The 13,749-nt window shown below is 48.1% G+C and overlaps 1 protein-coding gene across 1 annotated transcript; it reads left to right on the plus strand.

Moving 5' to 3' along the window:
* Window positions 1–7,133: 7,133 nt before the first annotated feature.
* Window positions 7,134–13,308, plus strand: LOC132249530 (ral guanine nucleotide dissociation stimulator-like 1). Its single transcript, XM_059724874.1, has 4 exons — window positions 7,134–7,590; window positions 8,760–8,837; window positions 12,639–12,823; window positions 13,301–13,308. The coding sequence occupies exons 1-4, from the start codon at window positions 7,502–7,504 to the stop codon at window positions 13,306–13,308; spliced, it is 360 nt and encodes a 119-aa protein (XP_059580857.1). The 5' UTR covers window positions 7,134–7,501.
* Window positions 13,309–13,749: the final 441 nt, after the last annotated feature.

The raw sequence follows: 13,749 nt of genomic DNA on the forward strand, positions 1-13,749 counted from the left end.
TGCAGGGGCTGGACCCGAGGATCGACACGGTCCTTGCAGCCCTGACAGTCCATGAATCGATGAACAGTTTGCTCCTCACATAACGTCCTGGTTTCCCCTTTTCACGCTGGACTTCAGGCTCTGGGCTTCTTTTGCATTTCAATTTCCATTTTCTAAACTATTTGATACGAAATCTCTTAAAACTTGCTATTTAATATCATAACACGTTTCTTCTTGCCTTACTGCTTCCTTTTTCTGTTGTTAAGAGGTATGGCTGTGTGCCAGGGTGCTCACGGTCCATATCTCCACTATGGCATGCTTTTGAATTTAAAGTAAGGATATACATTTACTTCATTTTAACTTCAGGATCTTCCCCATTTCTCTTTACACAATTCTCCTTTGTAAAACACCGGACCACCGTACTAACTCTGAATCTCATTCTTTAGAAGATGCTGACATGACTCCTGTGGTATTAATACTGTTGGACTAACTCTGGGTATCCGTCTTTCTACGGTCTGCGGGAGCACGGTGATGTCCAGGCTCTGGCAGACTCGATTCATCAAGTCTGCTCCAACGTGCTGCATTTCCAGCGTGTCAGAGCTGGCTCCCTTCACGTGTATAGGAGCCCATAGCGAGTCACTAAAATAATACACATGTTTTTCGCTTTTGCTTTTAGTAATGCATATGTTAAGCAGCATTGTGATCACCTTCTGTGTCCATTTCTTCAGCTTTCTTTTTAATGGTTTTAGAGTTAGGTATTATACATTACATCTATCTATCAGCTATCAAAGTTAGGCGAGATGCCATTAAGAGGGAAACTGTATTCATTCCTGAGATACTGCTGGAGAACGGCAATAGAAGACACATAAATAGTGTTTCCGAGGCAGGCATTTCTAATTCATCGTCCACTCGGTGCTGTCTAGGTGCAAACATCTAATTTATAAATCATGGGGGATTCTCACATTTTCCAGCAGTTTGGAGGAGAGGGTTTTCCAGGGACTCCTCCCCTCCGGTTTGCTGTCACACAGGCTGCTTCCCTCCCATCCACGTCACACTCGTGGTAATTCAGACCATTGCTCACGTGAGAGAAGATGAGCAGGACAGCGGTTACTAGATCTTCATTTCCCTGCAATGCAATAAGTGTTTGTCCTGCCTGTAATGTCAAAGCAAAACACAGAAATCTTCACCACTCTTTAGCCTTCTGGAAGCTTAGTTCAACATATCTGAGCTCCGAGAACACAAAATAAAGTCGATGAAATGAAGTTAAGTTAATAATCCCAGCTTTTCAAAGCAATACCTCCCAGCATGGCATCTACCCATTTCCTTCAAGCTTGCTCCTGGTATTGCCCCTCTGGGGCAGCTGGCAGAGGGTCCTAGAGTACAAATGCCCTGTGTCTTATTCCCTACTTCCCTTTGGCCCCACATATCACCTTCAAGACTCACTGAAACCTGCACTGAGCCTGAAAAGCTGTTTGTTTAAATGTATTTAAATGTATGAGTTAATTTAGTATTTAATGACAGTGAAGGGTGGATGATGCTACTAAGGGTGGATGGACATCCTGCTATACCGTACATGCTCCTGAGAAAGGAAGAACCGGGGGTTGGATCAGTATATCAGACCCCTAGCTTCTCACCTAAATAGGGGGTGTGACCGGGGACGAGCCTACCAAGGTCTGGCAGGTTTGTGCTCCGTGAATCTAAATGTGAGGAGCCCAGTGCTCCCTTCTGTTAGACCCGACGCCACGCGGCGCCCAGCGACCAGGGAGGTGATGATGCGATGGCTCATGAATCCTGGTACTCATTAGTCAGAGCAAGGGGGGCACAAACACCATCACACGTTGCGAGCAACAGCTTCATGCAGCGTGGAGACAGCTTCGGACTAGCCCCCAAAACAAATGACAAACCGAGGAGCCACGGAGAACAATATTTTTTTTTCATATTTATACACTTTAGTTTATACACTTAATATTCATTCAACCCTCGCCTCTCCTCTGTTCCACCCATTTCTCCTCCCATCTCAAGCTCCTCCTCTGCTTACTGTGTGCTTCATTAGCATGGAATTGCCTATGCATTTCCTTCATTTACATGCCGTTCTGCTAAGAGCGCATGTCTAAGACTTTGACTTGACTTCTTCGGTCTGTGCGGGCCGGGAGCGACCCGGGGCCCTTTTGTGCGCGCGGGCTGTGGCCAGCAGCCCGGGCACGCGCGGGTCGGAGAAAGCAGGCGGCGCTGGAATTAGTCACGGACGCTTAGTGGTTAATTTAAGGTTATTTTACTTACACCGAAGATGGTCGCGGTGCAGGCAGGAAAGCTTGCTTGAGTTGCGGTTACAGAAAAGAAAATGAAATTTGAACCCGCAGAGCACGAGGGTACGTCGCAGGGGGTTGTCAGCGACGGGAAGAGGTAGAAAACACGAGGGTACGTCGCAGGGGGTTGTCAGCGACGGGAAGAGGTAAAGCCTGCAGGACTCGAACCCGGACAGAGCTCTGGATACTCTCACACGAAGTTTGCTAGGCTCCGTGGATCCTTTCGGAAGCGGCGACGGGGAGAGGCGAGAGGCTGATCAGACCCCTGTTGCCTGCTTGAAATGCGCTGGGTCCGTTAGGCTCCGCAGCGCTTAGAGATCTTCACACAGCGTGAAGTCTCCCCCTCCTGGTGTTCGTGGAGTCCTCCCCCGTGGGCGGAAACCACTCAAGCTTTTTATACGGCTAGCAAGCCAATCGCTAGCTGCCACGTGTGAATAATTTAGCACAAGCCAATAATGGGGCTCGAATGATAATACAGATGGCGGGAACTCTTTGCAACGCGCACTTCTGTGCTACAAAGAAGAAATGCCCCCTGCAAAGAAAGCTGCAAATGGGCGGGAAAATAATTTAGCAGTGCCAAAGCACACACACAAACAAAAATCACAGCTTTGGGTTGTGACACGGTCAATGGGTGGATTTGAGCAAAACCTGGAAGCTTCACCATTCACCTTTTCACATACGTTCATCTCGGATTCTGTTACCAATGACGTGTTGTTTTCCACATTGCAGTCTGTTTTTCTGTCTCAGGTTGTACCATCTTCCACCTCCCTAAAATGTCACCTCGTCCACGGCGCACAGATTCACACAGTCACTTGCTGCTTTTTCCTCAGAAAATGGCTGACACAGTTAAGATGGTTCCTTAGCATCAGCAAATGGCTGGCTTAGATATCATTCTGCCTTGTGGTCAGCAGCTTTGCTAGGCCGCAGGTTAAAGCCTTGGATTCAGCTGCAAATTCGATGAGCCCAGAAAATCCACATAGTGTTACCCTAACACCTTCTTTGTAGCACTGATATATTTACACCAATAAACCCATCATGCTGTACCGGTGCTTGAGCTGTCCCTTAAAAATAAACATCTGTCTGCTTTTCATTGATATTACAGCTCCTCTGGCACTCTGCTACCCTTGGCCAAAATAGCACTCCCCCTCCCTCTTCTCCCTCAAGCCACTGTTATCAGGTGTGCTATGAGTTTGTGTATCTGCCGTGGGTGGCCGAAGGTCAGTGGCATGTCCAGTCTATATTTTGGGAAGCATTTTGCAATCTTTCAGAATGAATGAGGATGCATGGATATAAAAGCAGGACACAATCATTAGGAGTGTGTGCCCACATGCAGCAAAAATAGCAATGGCACAAATTTGCTTTATGCTGCAGTGCACACCCTTGCACATGGGGCTGGTGCAGGGCATTTTGTCTTGGGTGGGTGTGGGAGGCTGGGGTCAGCACCTGTTCTGGCCCCAGCAACTTCACTTGGGGCCTCCCCGGGCAGCAGTGGCAGCAATCCCACGGCTTGGATCCTGCCCCGCAGCCAGAACATAGCTCTGCCCAGCCAGGCTCTGTTTTTGGCAGCACACACTGTTGCCACGTGCACCGTGCCACATTTTTGTCTTTGATTTTTTTGGCACCAGGGTCTCCCAGTGTCAAATTTTGGCACCAGACAGTAAATCTGCAGCATGGCAAATGGTGCATGTGCACCATGGGTGGTCTGTGGGGCCTGAAATGGGTTTGAGGTGCCACAAACTGCATGTGCATGCTCATTGGGACACGCTTTAGGTGTACAAAGACATGGCACAAGGCATGTTGAACTATTTTTTTCTTTGTGTCTCTCTGATTTCTTTTTGTTTTATTTTGAAAGGTAGAGATGTGCTTAGCACCTAATCGTCTTGGCTCCTTACAACCCTAGAAGTAGTAATTGAGAATTAAGCAGCTTTTGAACTCATTAACAGGGCAGATCAGGAGGAGGGACGAGGATGTGGCTGTATCCCTTTGCCACCCTTCCTCAAGTGCTGCCGCCCTTGGAAGCGGAGGCCCCAAGCCGGCAGCCAGGAGGGGCACGAGGAGCCGGCTCCAAGAGCAGCCTCAGGCCCTGGGCAGGCTGCGAGCAGGCAGCAGCAGCAGCAGGCGGGCATGGCACAGGGAGCCAGCTCCAGGAGCAGCAGCCATCAAGACCAGGTAAGACCATCCAATACTTGGCCCCCTCCATGCACAACCAACCTGCCCTTCTCTGCCTCGGGTGCAAAAAGTACTAGTTGTTCCCCTGTCTGCAGCCCAAGGGCCCAACCTGGGACCTGCTCCATTTAAAAGTCCTAGATCTTAACCTGCCTTTTGAAGAACCCTTTCCAGACTAACAATGCCCATTTGTAGCCTAACCGATAAGAAAGCCAATTAATCTTTAAAGATCGCAACCAACTGGCAAGTTGAGCTGGTAGCGGGGTGGCTGTCTTTACCCATCCGGATGGGAAGTTGTTCAAGACTTTGACAAACCGTCAGAATTTGGCCATCCCCCATGACAGTCCTGTTTGTGTCATTGGTCAGAAACCAGTCATGTTTGGAGACATCCTACGGAGGAGGGTGTAAACCCCATTTTGAGTGCAAAGTGGTGAGCTTGATAATTAGCGAGGAGGCAGTTGCAAAGGATGCTTTCTTTATTAACAGAGACTTTTGTCATTCATTTCCATAACTATGAGATTGGGTCAAACACGGCGTGATCCTATTGTCACAACTCATTGCCATCGTGTTGCAGAGCCAGCACCATAGATTAAAAGTAACCACCTCTTTGGTGCCTGCCGTGCAGAGGACTGCTGCTGGAGACCACTACTAGCGGTGATCTCCAGACGTCCTCCTGCGGTAGAGGGTCAGGTGCACGGCTACCACAGATCCTTCTTTCTGACATGAAATAATTTTCCACGTTGTCCGGAGTTATATACATGAAAGCAGCAGGGCTGGACGGTGATGACCCTGTCTCACGTGTTAACACAGGTTTTCCTCATGTCGCAGAATTATAAGAAGTATTTTAGAAAAATACAGGTTTCGTTTTGCAGGGGTGTAGGTTGCAGCCGTGTTGGTCTAAGGACATAGGCAGACAAGGTTCCTTGGGTGAATTTGATATCTTTTATCTTTTATCTTTTTATTAGACCAACTAATTATTAATTGGTCTAATAAAAGAGATCAAATTCACCCAAGGAACCTTGTCTGCCTAGGTTTAGTTTTGTGCATCCAACACAAATTCAGGTTTTTTGAATGTTGAAAATTTTGCAAGATCCAGAGCAGTGGTCCTCAGGTTTTTGAGATTCAAAACAGTCCGCATTAGATTCAAGGCACGCTTAGCTTTTACTCATTTTGTCTACAGAAAAATAACACAGGTTTCCCTTTATTTATGCGGGTTCAGTTTCTGCAAATTCGCTCTTATGTGATGACCCGTTTTATAACCCAAAAATCATTATCTGAGAGTTAAATTCACTCTTATGTGATTGGCAGCAGGTAAGTCTGTGGAGGAGGGGGACAGGGCCATGGGTGGGGGCAGATCAAGGCCCCAGTGAACCTCTGGGGCTGGGGGGGGGGCTGCAGCCACCCCAAAATTCACCATAGCCTCCCCCCCAATACCCCACCCAGCACCACTGCCACTCTCCCCAGGCACTGCACGACTCAACCCCTCCAGGAAGAGCCCAGCCTGGCCCCCGGCCGCAGCCTGTAGCAGCAGGAGCCACCCCCCCGGCCTTGCACCCCCCCAGCTGTGCAATGCCTCCCCCGCCCCACTCCCTCTCTCACCACCAGCGGAGTGGGTCAGATCGAGGTCCCAGTCACCCAGCCCCTGGGGCCAGGCTATTCCCAGGAGGGCTTTGCTGTACCCAGGTGGATGGCGCTGGTGCTGGGATGGGGGTTGGGGGACCATTACAAGTTCTGGGGTGGCTGCAGGGCCCCCCCTTAGCCCCGTTCCTAGCATCAGCACCACCTGCCTTGAGCGCAGCCCAGCCCAGCACCTGCCGGGAAGAGCCCAGCGCCACCTCGTCCCCAGCAGGCTTACCTGGTGCCGATGCAGTCGAGGTCTTGGCATGGATCCCCGTGCGCTACCTTGGGAAGTGAGTTCCCATTCTGGAAATGGGAGTGATGTGCAGGCTTTCAGGAACGCGTCTACCACATACAGCAAGGGCAACCTGTAACCCCCCTCTCCTGTTTCACAGGACACAGCCCACAACAGCTGAGAAAGTTTTTGACTCCACAGATTCCTATTTGAAATCTCTGAATGTATCTTGTGACTCACGTAGAGGTGTTTGCACACACAAGAGTGCTGATCACACCTGTTCCTGCATGCGCTGAGGGGGCCCGAGATACACACGTACCATGAATTGTTGGGGACTGTGGATGGGCATTATCCTCAGGGCTGTAGATTTGCATTGACTCGTGTGAACTATCTACGTATTTCTGGGGAAACAAGTGTTTTCCTTCATAAAAGCCTGTTAGCGCTGGTGGGAGGTCATCCTGACACTGGGTAGACAACGGGACTGAGCAGGAGCTTCTCAGCACGCGGCCGTGACACTGCAGGCACAGCGCCCCGGGACCTCGGTGCACGTGGAAATACAGGAATGAAGAACTCAGACGTCTTGTGGAAGTCTCCCTGACTCTTAATGCCCATAGTCTCTGATAATATTCCTGTTTATAACTGGAGTATTTAAAAATGCAAAAGGGGGAAACACCCAATTGGCCTTGTCAACATGCATATTTGCATCTTTTATCTGTCTAGGGCTTTCCATCCCAGCTGTCTTTACAAAAAAGGACCTGAATCACTCCCCGGGACCATTTCCCACTATTAACATGTATTTGCCTCTCAAGTAATAATGATGGCTTGTTCCCATTAACTTAACCAGGCTTGGATTAGGCTCCAGCTAGTGCAGAGGCAAGTCTAAAAGTGAGAGGAAATATTGTATCTAGATGTAAAACTTGAAGAGGGACAAAGGGAGACAAAATATATGGATACCTCTGGGATATGCCTGGACTCGTGGGACTGACACTCTTCCGTCACAAAACGTGTTTGATCCCACCCGGCCAAGACTTAGTTTCCTATCTCCTCCACCGACAGGGACTTCTGACACAGACTCCCCGCTCCAGCGCCGGGCGGACGTGGGGCTTGCGCTGGTTCGGAGCAGGGCCGCTGCCGACTCGTAATGTCATGGTTTTGATCTTTTGTTTCACAGGCCGTGCAAAAATGTATCGACTCTCTTATGGAGGATTTCCTCAACGTGACAGACTTTTTCGCAGGATACAGGGCCTTCGCTTCTCCTGGCATGGTCCTAGATGTGCTCCTCCGCAGGTAAGAGCCAGGAGCTGTGGAGACAAGGAGCCCAGGATGTAAAATGCACTGTTTGGGTCTTTAGCGGAAAGGTAGGACAGCTGGAGGCGAGCAGTCCTCCAAACAGCTGGACACACTGCTGGAAAAAGGCAGCGTTACCAATCCAGGCTATCACTGTCCCTCTGCATAACTCTTTGCTCCGTGAATCGGGCTCTGCTGGATCAGGAGAGGGATTTCACAGGCCTAAAGGCACAAAGCATCGTCCCTTCCTCCCCCTGCACCACAATACTCCTCCAGCTCTGCTGTCCTGGAGGGAGAGCAGACCGACAGCTCTGGTTTTCAGGGAATACCCTGGTTGAGCTGGACGAGATGTGCCAGGTGCTCTTGTCTCTGGGCACTGTTTTTGGGGAGCGCTGATGTACACGGGCACCAAATCCCACATCTCAAACAGAAAACACTTTGACTTCCAAGGAATCCAAGTTTAGGTGCAGCTAGCAATGAAGTATTACTTGATCTCGATGTTCGGACTAGTAGAGAAGTGCTCTTTATTCGGCCTGTAGTCCTAGACTGTCCTGCCCCCAAAGCCAGCTTGAAATCCTTAGCAGCTCTGCTGTGAAGGCACTCGTAGGATCCCGTGATGATTTGTTGTGCCCTGCTCCCCTTCCCCTCCACTGCTCAGGTATCTCTTCATTTCACTGCACTTTGCTTTCTGCTACTCGCTGTCTTGTTCTCAGTTCCTCCATCTGTGTAATAGGGACAAAGATAATATTTTACCTGGCTTGCGAGGTCGTTGAGACATAACTGCTGTTTGCAAAGTCCTTTGACAGGCTCAGATGAAATGTTCCCCCGAAGGGCAAAGCCTTGGTACTAGTATGGGCAGCGCTCGAACACATCGCCCGTCGCGTTGCAGACTGAAGCGCGCAGGGTGGGCAAGACTTCTTAGGCTTGAATTCAGTCGCACCAATTGCCATCCTCCCCAGCATCATGAACGGGATATAAAATGTTAGACGGATGACGTTATGAAGGGGAGTAAAGAGAATGATATTCTCCATCGTTTTTCTCTGAGATAGTTTGAATAGAGAAATCTTGATTTTTCATTATCTGGGCAAGGTTTTGACATAAACTGCCTTACCGTTCTGACATAGACTGCTTTTGGAATAGCTGTCTAAAATATCTATTTTGATATTTAGGCATGGAAACGTGGATCCCTGGAACGGAGCAGGAGATGCCAGGCAGGATTTCTCAAACTTCAGAACAATCCTCGGGAAGTAAGTGTGGCTTTCTGCTGTACAGCACAACCTCAGTCAGGATTCAGAGGATGTGGTACACTTAATCATCTAAATATATCATATATGTATATATATGTATGTATGGATTTCCCTAGCCTTTGTATTTAAGTGTGTGTATGTCTCTCTCTCTCTCTCTCTATATATATATATATGTATGTATGTATATATATATACACACAGCCAGACTTATTTGCATAAGCAAAGAATTAACTGGTCACGCCTACATTAGTTGACAGAGACTGGGGTGCTGCCCCAAAACTGAACAGATCTAGTCTTTTATTTTGGAGTCAATCATTTCTGGGTGAACAAACAAAGCACGCTTGTTCCCCTTGCTTCTTTTAACCACAAATATGCATGTTCCTGTCTCTTATGGACTTCATTTTCTACTCTGGAAGTGCCTACAGACTCTAGGGGAGACACAGCCCTGATTGTGCCAGGCACTGTACGTACATAAATGAAGAAAGAAGATGTCTTCTTTCTTCCTGTAGCTCCATACGGACCGGTATTTTATTTCTAAGAGTCAGGAGTGTAATGACCCTTCCCTCAGCACATCTCTGCATTGACATCTGCATGGTCTGAGGTTTGCGTGTGCATTGGCACTATAAAATACTTGAAGGATTATATTGGATTCCACTTGTTGATCCCACCGATCCCCTTTTGCTCTTGGCAGTGTATCGCTGTGTGTTTCTCCATAAGAGCACTAGCACAGCTTCCGGCAGTAAGTCTTTTGCTAAATTGCCTTAACTCCCACGAACTTACCAATCAATGACTTGATTTAAGCAAGCGTTCATGTAGCTTAAATTCTTTCATTTGTTCTGGGGAAAAGCAAGTCCCACGTCCTTTTTCTGTCATGTGCCATCTCCAGTAAAGAACCAGTAACTAGTGGCTAGAAGAGCAGAGTCTAGCTTGCAAGCCCTCACACCACATTTTTCCTTCCCAGGAACAACCTTTCTACAAAGTTTCATGAATGGGTTTGTTTAGTTTTCATCATTTTAGCATTGTCCGTTCCTAAGACATTGTGGCGGGGGGGTTACAGAGACTGCCACAGGTTTTCATACCACATTACAAAATTATGCTGAATACTTAGGATTATATATTCTAAGATAGCTGACATACCAGACCCACCATCGCAAACTCCTTTCTTCCCTGGGTGGCGGTGGGGCTGTGAAGTGCGAGTATGGCATGCTTTGCGAAGCAGCAGCTGGTGAGTCTGGACCTGAGATGGTCCAAACTCGACCTGATCTGTAAGTTTGATCTCCATAAAGAGCTGAATAACCTGCTTCCCTTTGGGTTCACTTGGGAAGGGGTGTACATTCGTGGCTAAAGTAACGGCCTTGGAAATCGGGACTTCCTGAGTGTATTGCCCTCTCTGGCACGGACTTGTTTTAATCCCCTACATACAGTGCTTAAGGCTTCACCAGAGACTCTGGAAACTGCTAAATATACAAACGTGTCAAACACTATTATCACAAAAGTCCTGCGCATGAGCTGTCAGTGTGACATTGTCCTCTGAATGGTGAAGTCTTGCAAGCAGAGGACACTGCTCCCAGGGTGTTGCCTGCAAGTCCCCTGGGACCTCTCCTACAGAAAGAAATGCTCCTTGTTAGAAGACAGTATGGAAATAAAGCAGAAAAATCAGAATTTGTAACAAAAAGATCTTGGACATGAATTTCCAGCACAGGGGCTTGTTGGCCTGGCCCCCGGAGCATCAATTCAGCACAGGGTATTTGTGTTGCTGAGCTCCCCCGTGCTGCCTGTCCCCTCCACACGGCTCCTCTCTGCTGTGGAGCCTGCTGCTCCCAAGCACTCGAGCCTCCCCTGGCTCCAGAAGGGTTGTCACCGGGCAGGTCCCTGCGGGAAAGGGCAGAGACTTCACACCCCGGGTGGCTGGGTCGCAAGGTCCAGTCGGGGTCAGAAGAAGGATGCCGCCCTGTGCTCAGAGGCAGGGGCAAGGTCTCTTCAGAAGAAAGTGAACCAACACAAAGGGTGTCGACTGTCAAGTCCTTGCTCAGGTGCGACTTGATAGGAGTGTTGTTTGCACAAGGAGGGCAGGATTTGGCCCCAAATCACTTTGTCCAATTAAGAAACCTTATGAGCTGTGTGGTCTGTGTTTTGAGCTTGTAATGTAATCCCAAATGAAGAAAGTTTTGCACACTTGGTTGAGTTGCTCCCGTCGCCCAGTCTTACCAAGCAGTATTGCTGCTCTCAAAACAACTCTTTGTGGCCAGAAAAGGAAGTGGAAGAAGCTTTAAATGAAAAGAGGGGAAATCATGTCGACTAGTAAGCCAGTGGAGGATTAAAAACTATCCAGACTGGGGACACTCCTTGAGGCCCTGTCCCTGCCCCGGGCATACAAATCATAGTGGGCTGTGCAACCCCGCGCAGCTGGATCTGGCCTGTTGTCTGGATCTGGCCAGGAAGGGACCTGGCCATGCCCATCTCACCTGCGGGATGCAAATGTTGGGCACCGCTGGGATAGAGCATGTGTGTGTGTGCCTGCATGACACCTTCCACTGGAACGCATGTGTATGTGCTGATAATAACCCTTGTCTGTCCAGGGTAGGTTCATCCCTATATTAAAGCACCTGTTTTGCTTCTAGTAGTGGACAGCCTTTCTTGTTCACCCCATCTCAGCAAGGATCTCCTACAATAAGACAAGGTGCAGGGAAGGGCAATACAGATGATATGGATCTGGAGTGGCTACATGTGAGCAGAGGTTGGAAAAGAGTGACTGAGGAGAATCTGGTGTCAGTGAAATCATGGATGGAAAAAGCAAATGGGGAGCTGCTATTTACTGTCTTCTGATGCCGGACATTAGGGCCACATGATTAATTTTTCAGGCAGCAGGTTTCAAACTACCAAGAGGAAGTACTTTTTCCACATGATTAATTTGTGAAACCCATCACCACCGGATGTTGTGGAGGCCAGTAGGAGAACCAGGTTCAGTAAAAGATTGCAACTGTCCTTTATACCGGTGTCGATCTGGGGCTGTTAGTCGTGGACTTAGAGATGTGCACGTGCGTGGTGACTTAGCAACCTCATGATATAACTCATGCATTACTCTATTCTCTCTCTCTTGTACTTGTCCTCTAAAACTCCTTGCCACTCGTGGAGACGGTGTGGTGAGATAGCCGGCCCTCTGCTCTGACCCAGACTGTAATTCTTAGTCTTATGTATTGTATCTGCCCAGGAGAATGGGAATTATTCCTGCCTGTCTGTGGGAGAGCAAGGGGAGACACTGGCAGACCTCAAAAGTTGTCGCAACGTCTTAGCTGAAGTTTACCTGCTCAGATAGGTATGTCTTGTGTGTGCGACACTGGCAGAGAAACACTGCAAAAAGTGGCCCAAATGTAGCAAGAAGAAAAGAATACAAGAAAAGTACAAAGTGAGGAAAGCCAGGAGATTTGTGTGTTGTGTCAAGGTTGTGTTTGGGGCGGGATGTTCGTGTTTTGCCTGTGTCTCCTCTTCTTTGTTTGCCATAACACTATATCCAATTGCAGAATTTTGATATAGCAAAAAATAGTTATAATTGTCCTATATTTTGCATCTTGAGGATACAAGTCAGTATTCATTCACTAGTTTGGATCGGTAATTAAGAGTAGTAAAACGTGTGTCTGTGAGATTAGACCAGGATCACGTAAAAAGGGCGCCCAGATCACAATTCCTTGCTCGCTCAGAGCAGAAGGAATATATCCGTCTTCTTGATACAGGTTTGAATGACAAGTATTACTGTTATAAAGACTGAATATGACTGGATTTTGTCAATGTATTTGTTTTCAGTCCAGTCGCCTTTTTCTTGACCATCTGGCTTCGTCTGACGCCGGAAGATTTCCGAGAGCCACCATACTACACAACATTAAATAAACTGCTTGCATCCCTGCGAATGAACATGCCTGGCTCCAAGCTATTAAAAGATGCAGAGCACCTCCTGCAGCGGTTTCAGAGGGAAGAAGTAGAAAATGAGAGTAAGTTATATTTTTTCCCAAGCTATCACTGCCTAATTTCCCAAACCTCATTAAAGAACTGCATTTTGGGTGGTAAATATCACCAAAAGTTATATTACCAGGGCCTAATTCTGCTATCATTTCCATGACAGGACCAGGCCCTGTAGACTTTTGGTTTGTTTAGTGCTGTCCCTGTTGAATCTCTCCTGGGAGAGTAGGTCAGGAGTGGGTAGAAATACAAATTTGCAGTGTTGAATCACAGGTTTATGGGGTGAAATACAGGTTTTCTTTTGGTTCCCTGATTTCATATATCATTTCCTTTCACTTCTGTGCCAAAGCTAGACATCAGTCCTAGCTCACACATTGCATGAGTTCAGAGAAGCATAACCAGAAGGTTATTTGCCGCTGGACAGTTTGTAAGGGGGTTAAGGACCCTGTGTCCCGTTGACACTGTACAAAGCATTTGTGTATCTCCACAGCTCACTCTTGTTTCCTCAGGTCTGTGACCTGGCAATGTAAACCAGGCTGGGCCAACCCCAGACACAGCTCCCTGCCCTCCCTTCCCCACTCGCATCCTATAGACAGCACTGGGAACAAGGCTGGGCTGTGTCAGCACAGTCCTGCTCCTGGCGTGTACTAACAGAAGTTAATGAAGGCGCTCTGCTTTGCAGCACCTTAGTCTGAACCTCCATGTGATGAGGGGTCATTTGTCAGGCAGTCAGGCACGTTTTGAAGTGCTTTGCAGCCATGCCCTTCTCTCAGTGCTTGGTTGGAGAGTACTTTCAGTGGCTGATCCTGAGACAAAACATCGCTTCTGTCAGTGCCTAAAGAATAGCTTGAGAAATAAAAGTGAGGCACGCCAAGTCCAGCAGTTTGGGAGCAGGAATCAGTGATGTTGAAAAGGGAACAGGCGTTTTAGAGGAGTGGGTTTTAAAGAAGCATTTGAA

The sequence above is a fragment of the Alligator mississippiensis genome, chromosome 1, assembly GCF_030867095.1.
Source record: "Alligator mississippiensis isolate rAllMis1 chromosome 1, rAllMis1, whole genome shotgun sequence".
Lineage (NCBI taxonomy): Eukaryota > Metazoa > Chordata > Crocodylia > Alligatoridae > Alligator > Alligator mississippiensis.

Coding starts and splice junctions, on each gene's coding strand:
- LOC132249530 (XM_059724874.1), top strand. CDS start 7,502: ATGGAGGATTTCCTCAACGTGACAGACTTTTTCGCAGGATACAGGGCC. Junction 7,591..8,759: donor CTAGATGTGCTCCTCCGCAG/GTAAGAGCCAGG, acceptor TTTGATATTTAG/GCATGGAAACGTGGATCCCT. Junction 8,838..12,638: donor TTCAGAACAATCCTCGGGAA/GTAAGTGTGGCT, acceptor ATTTGTTTTCAG/TCCAGTCGCCTTTTTCTTGA.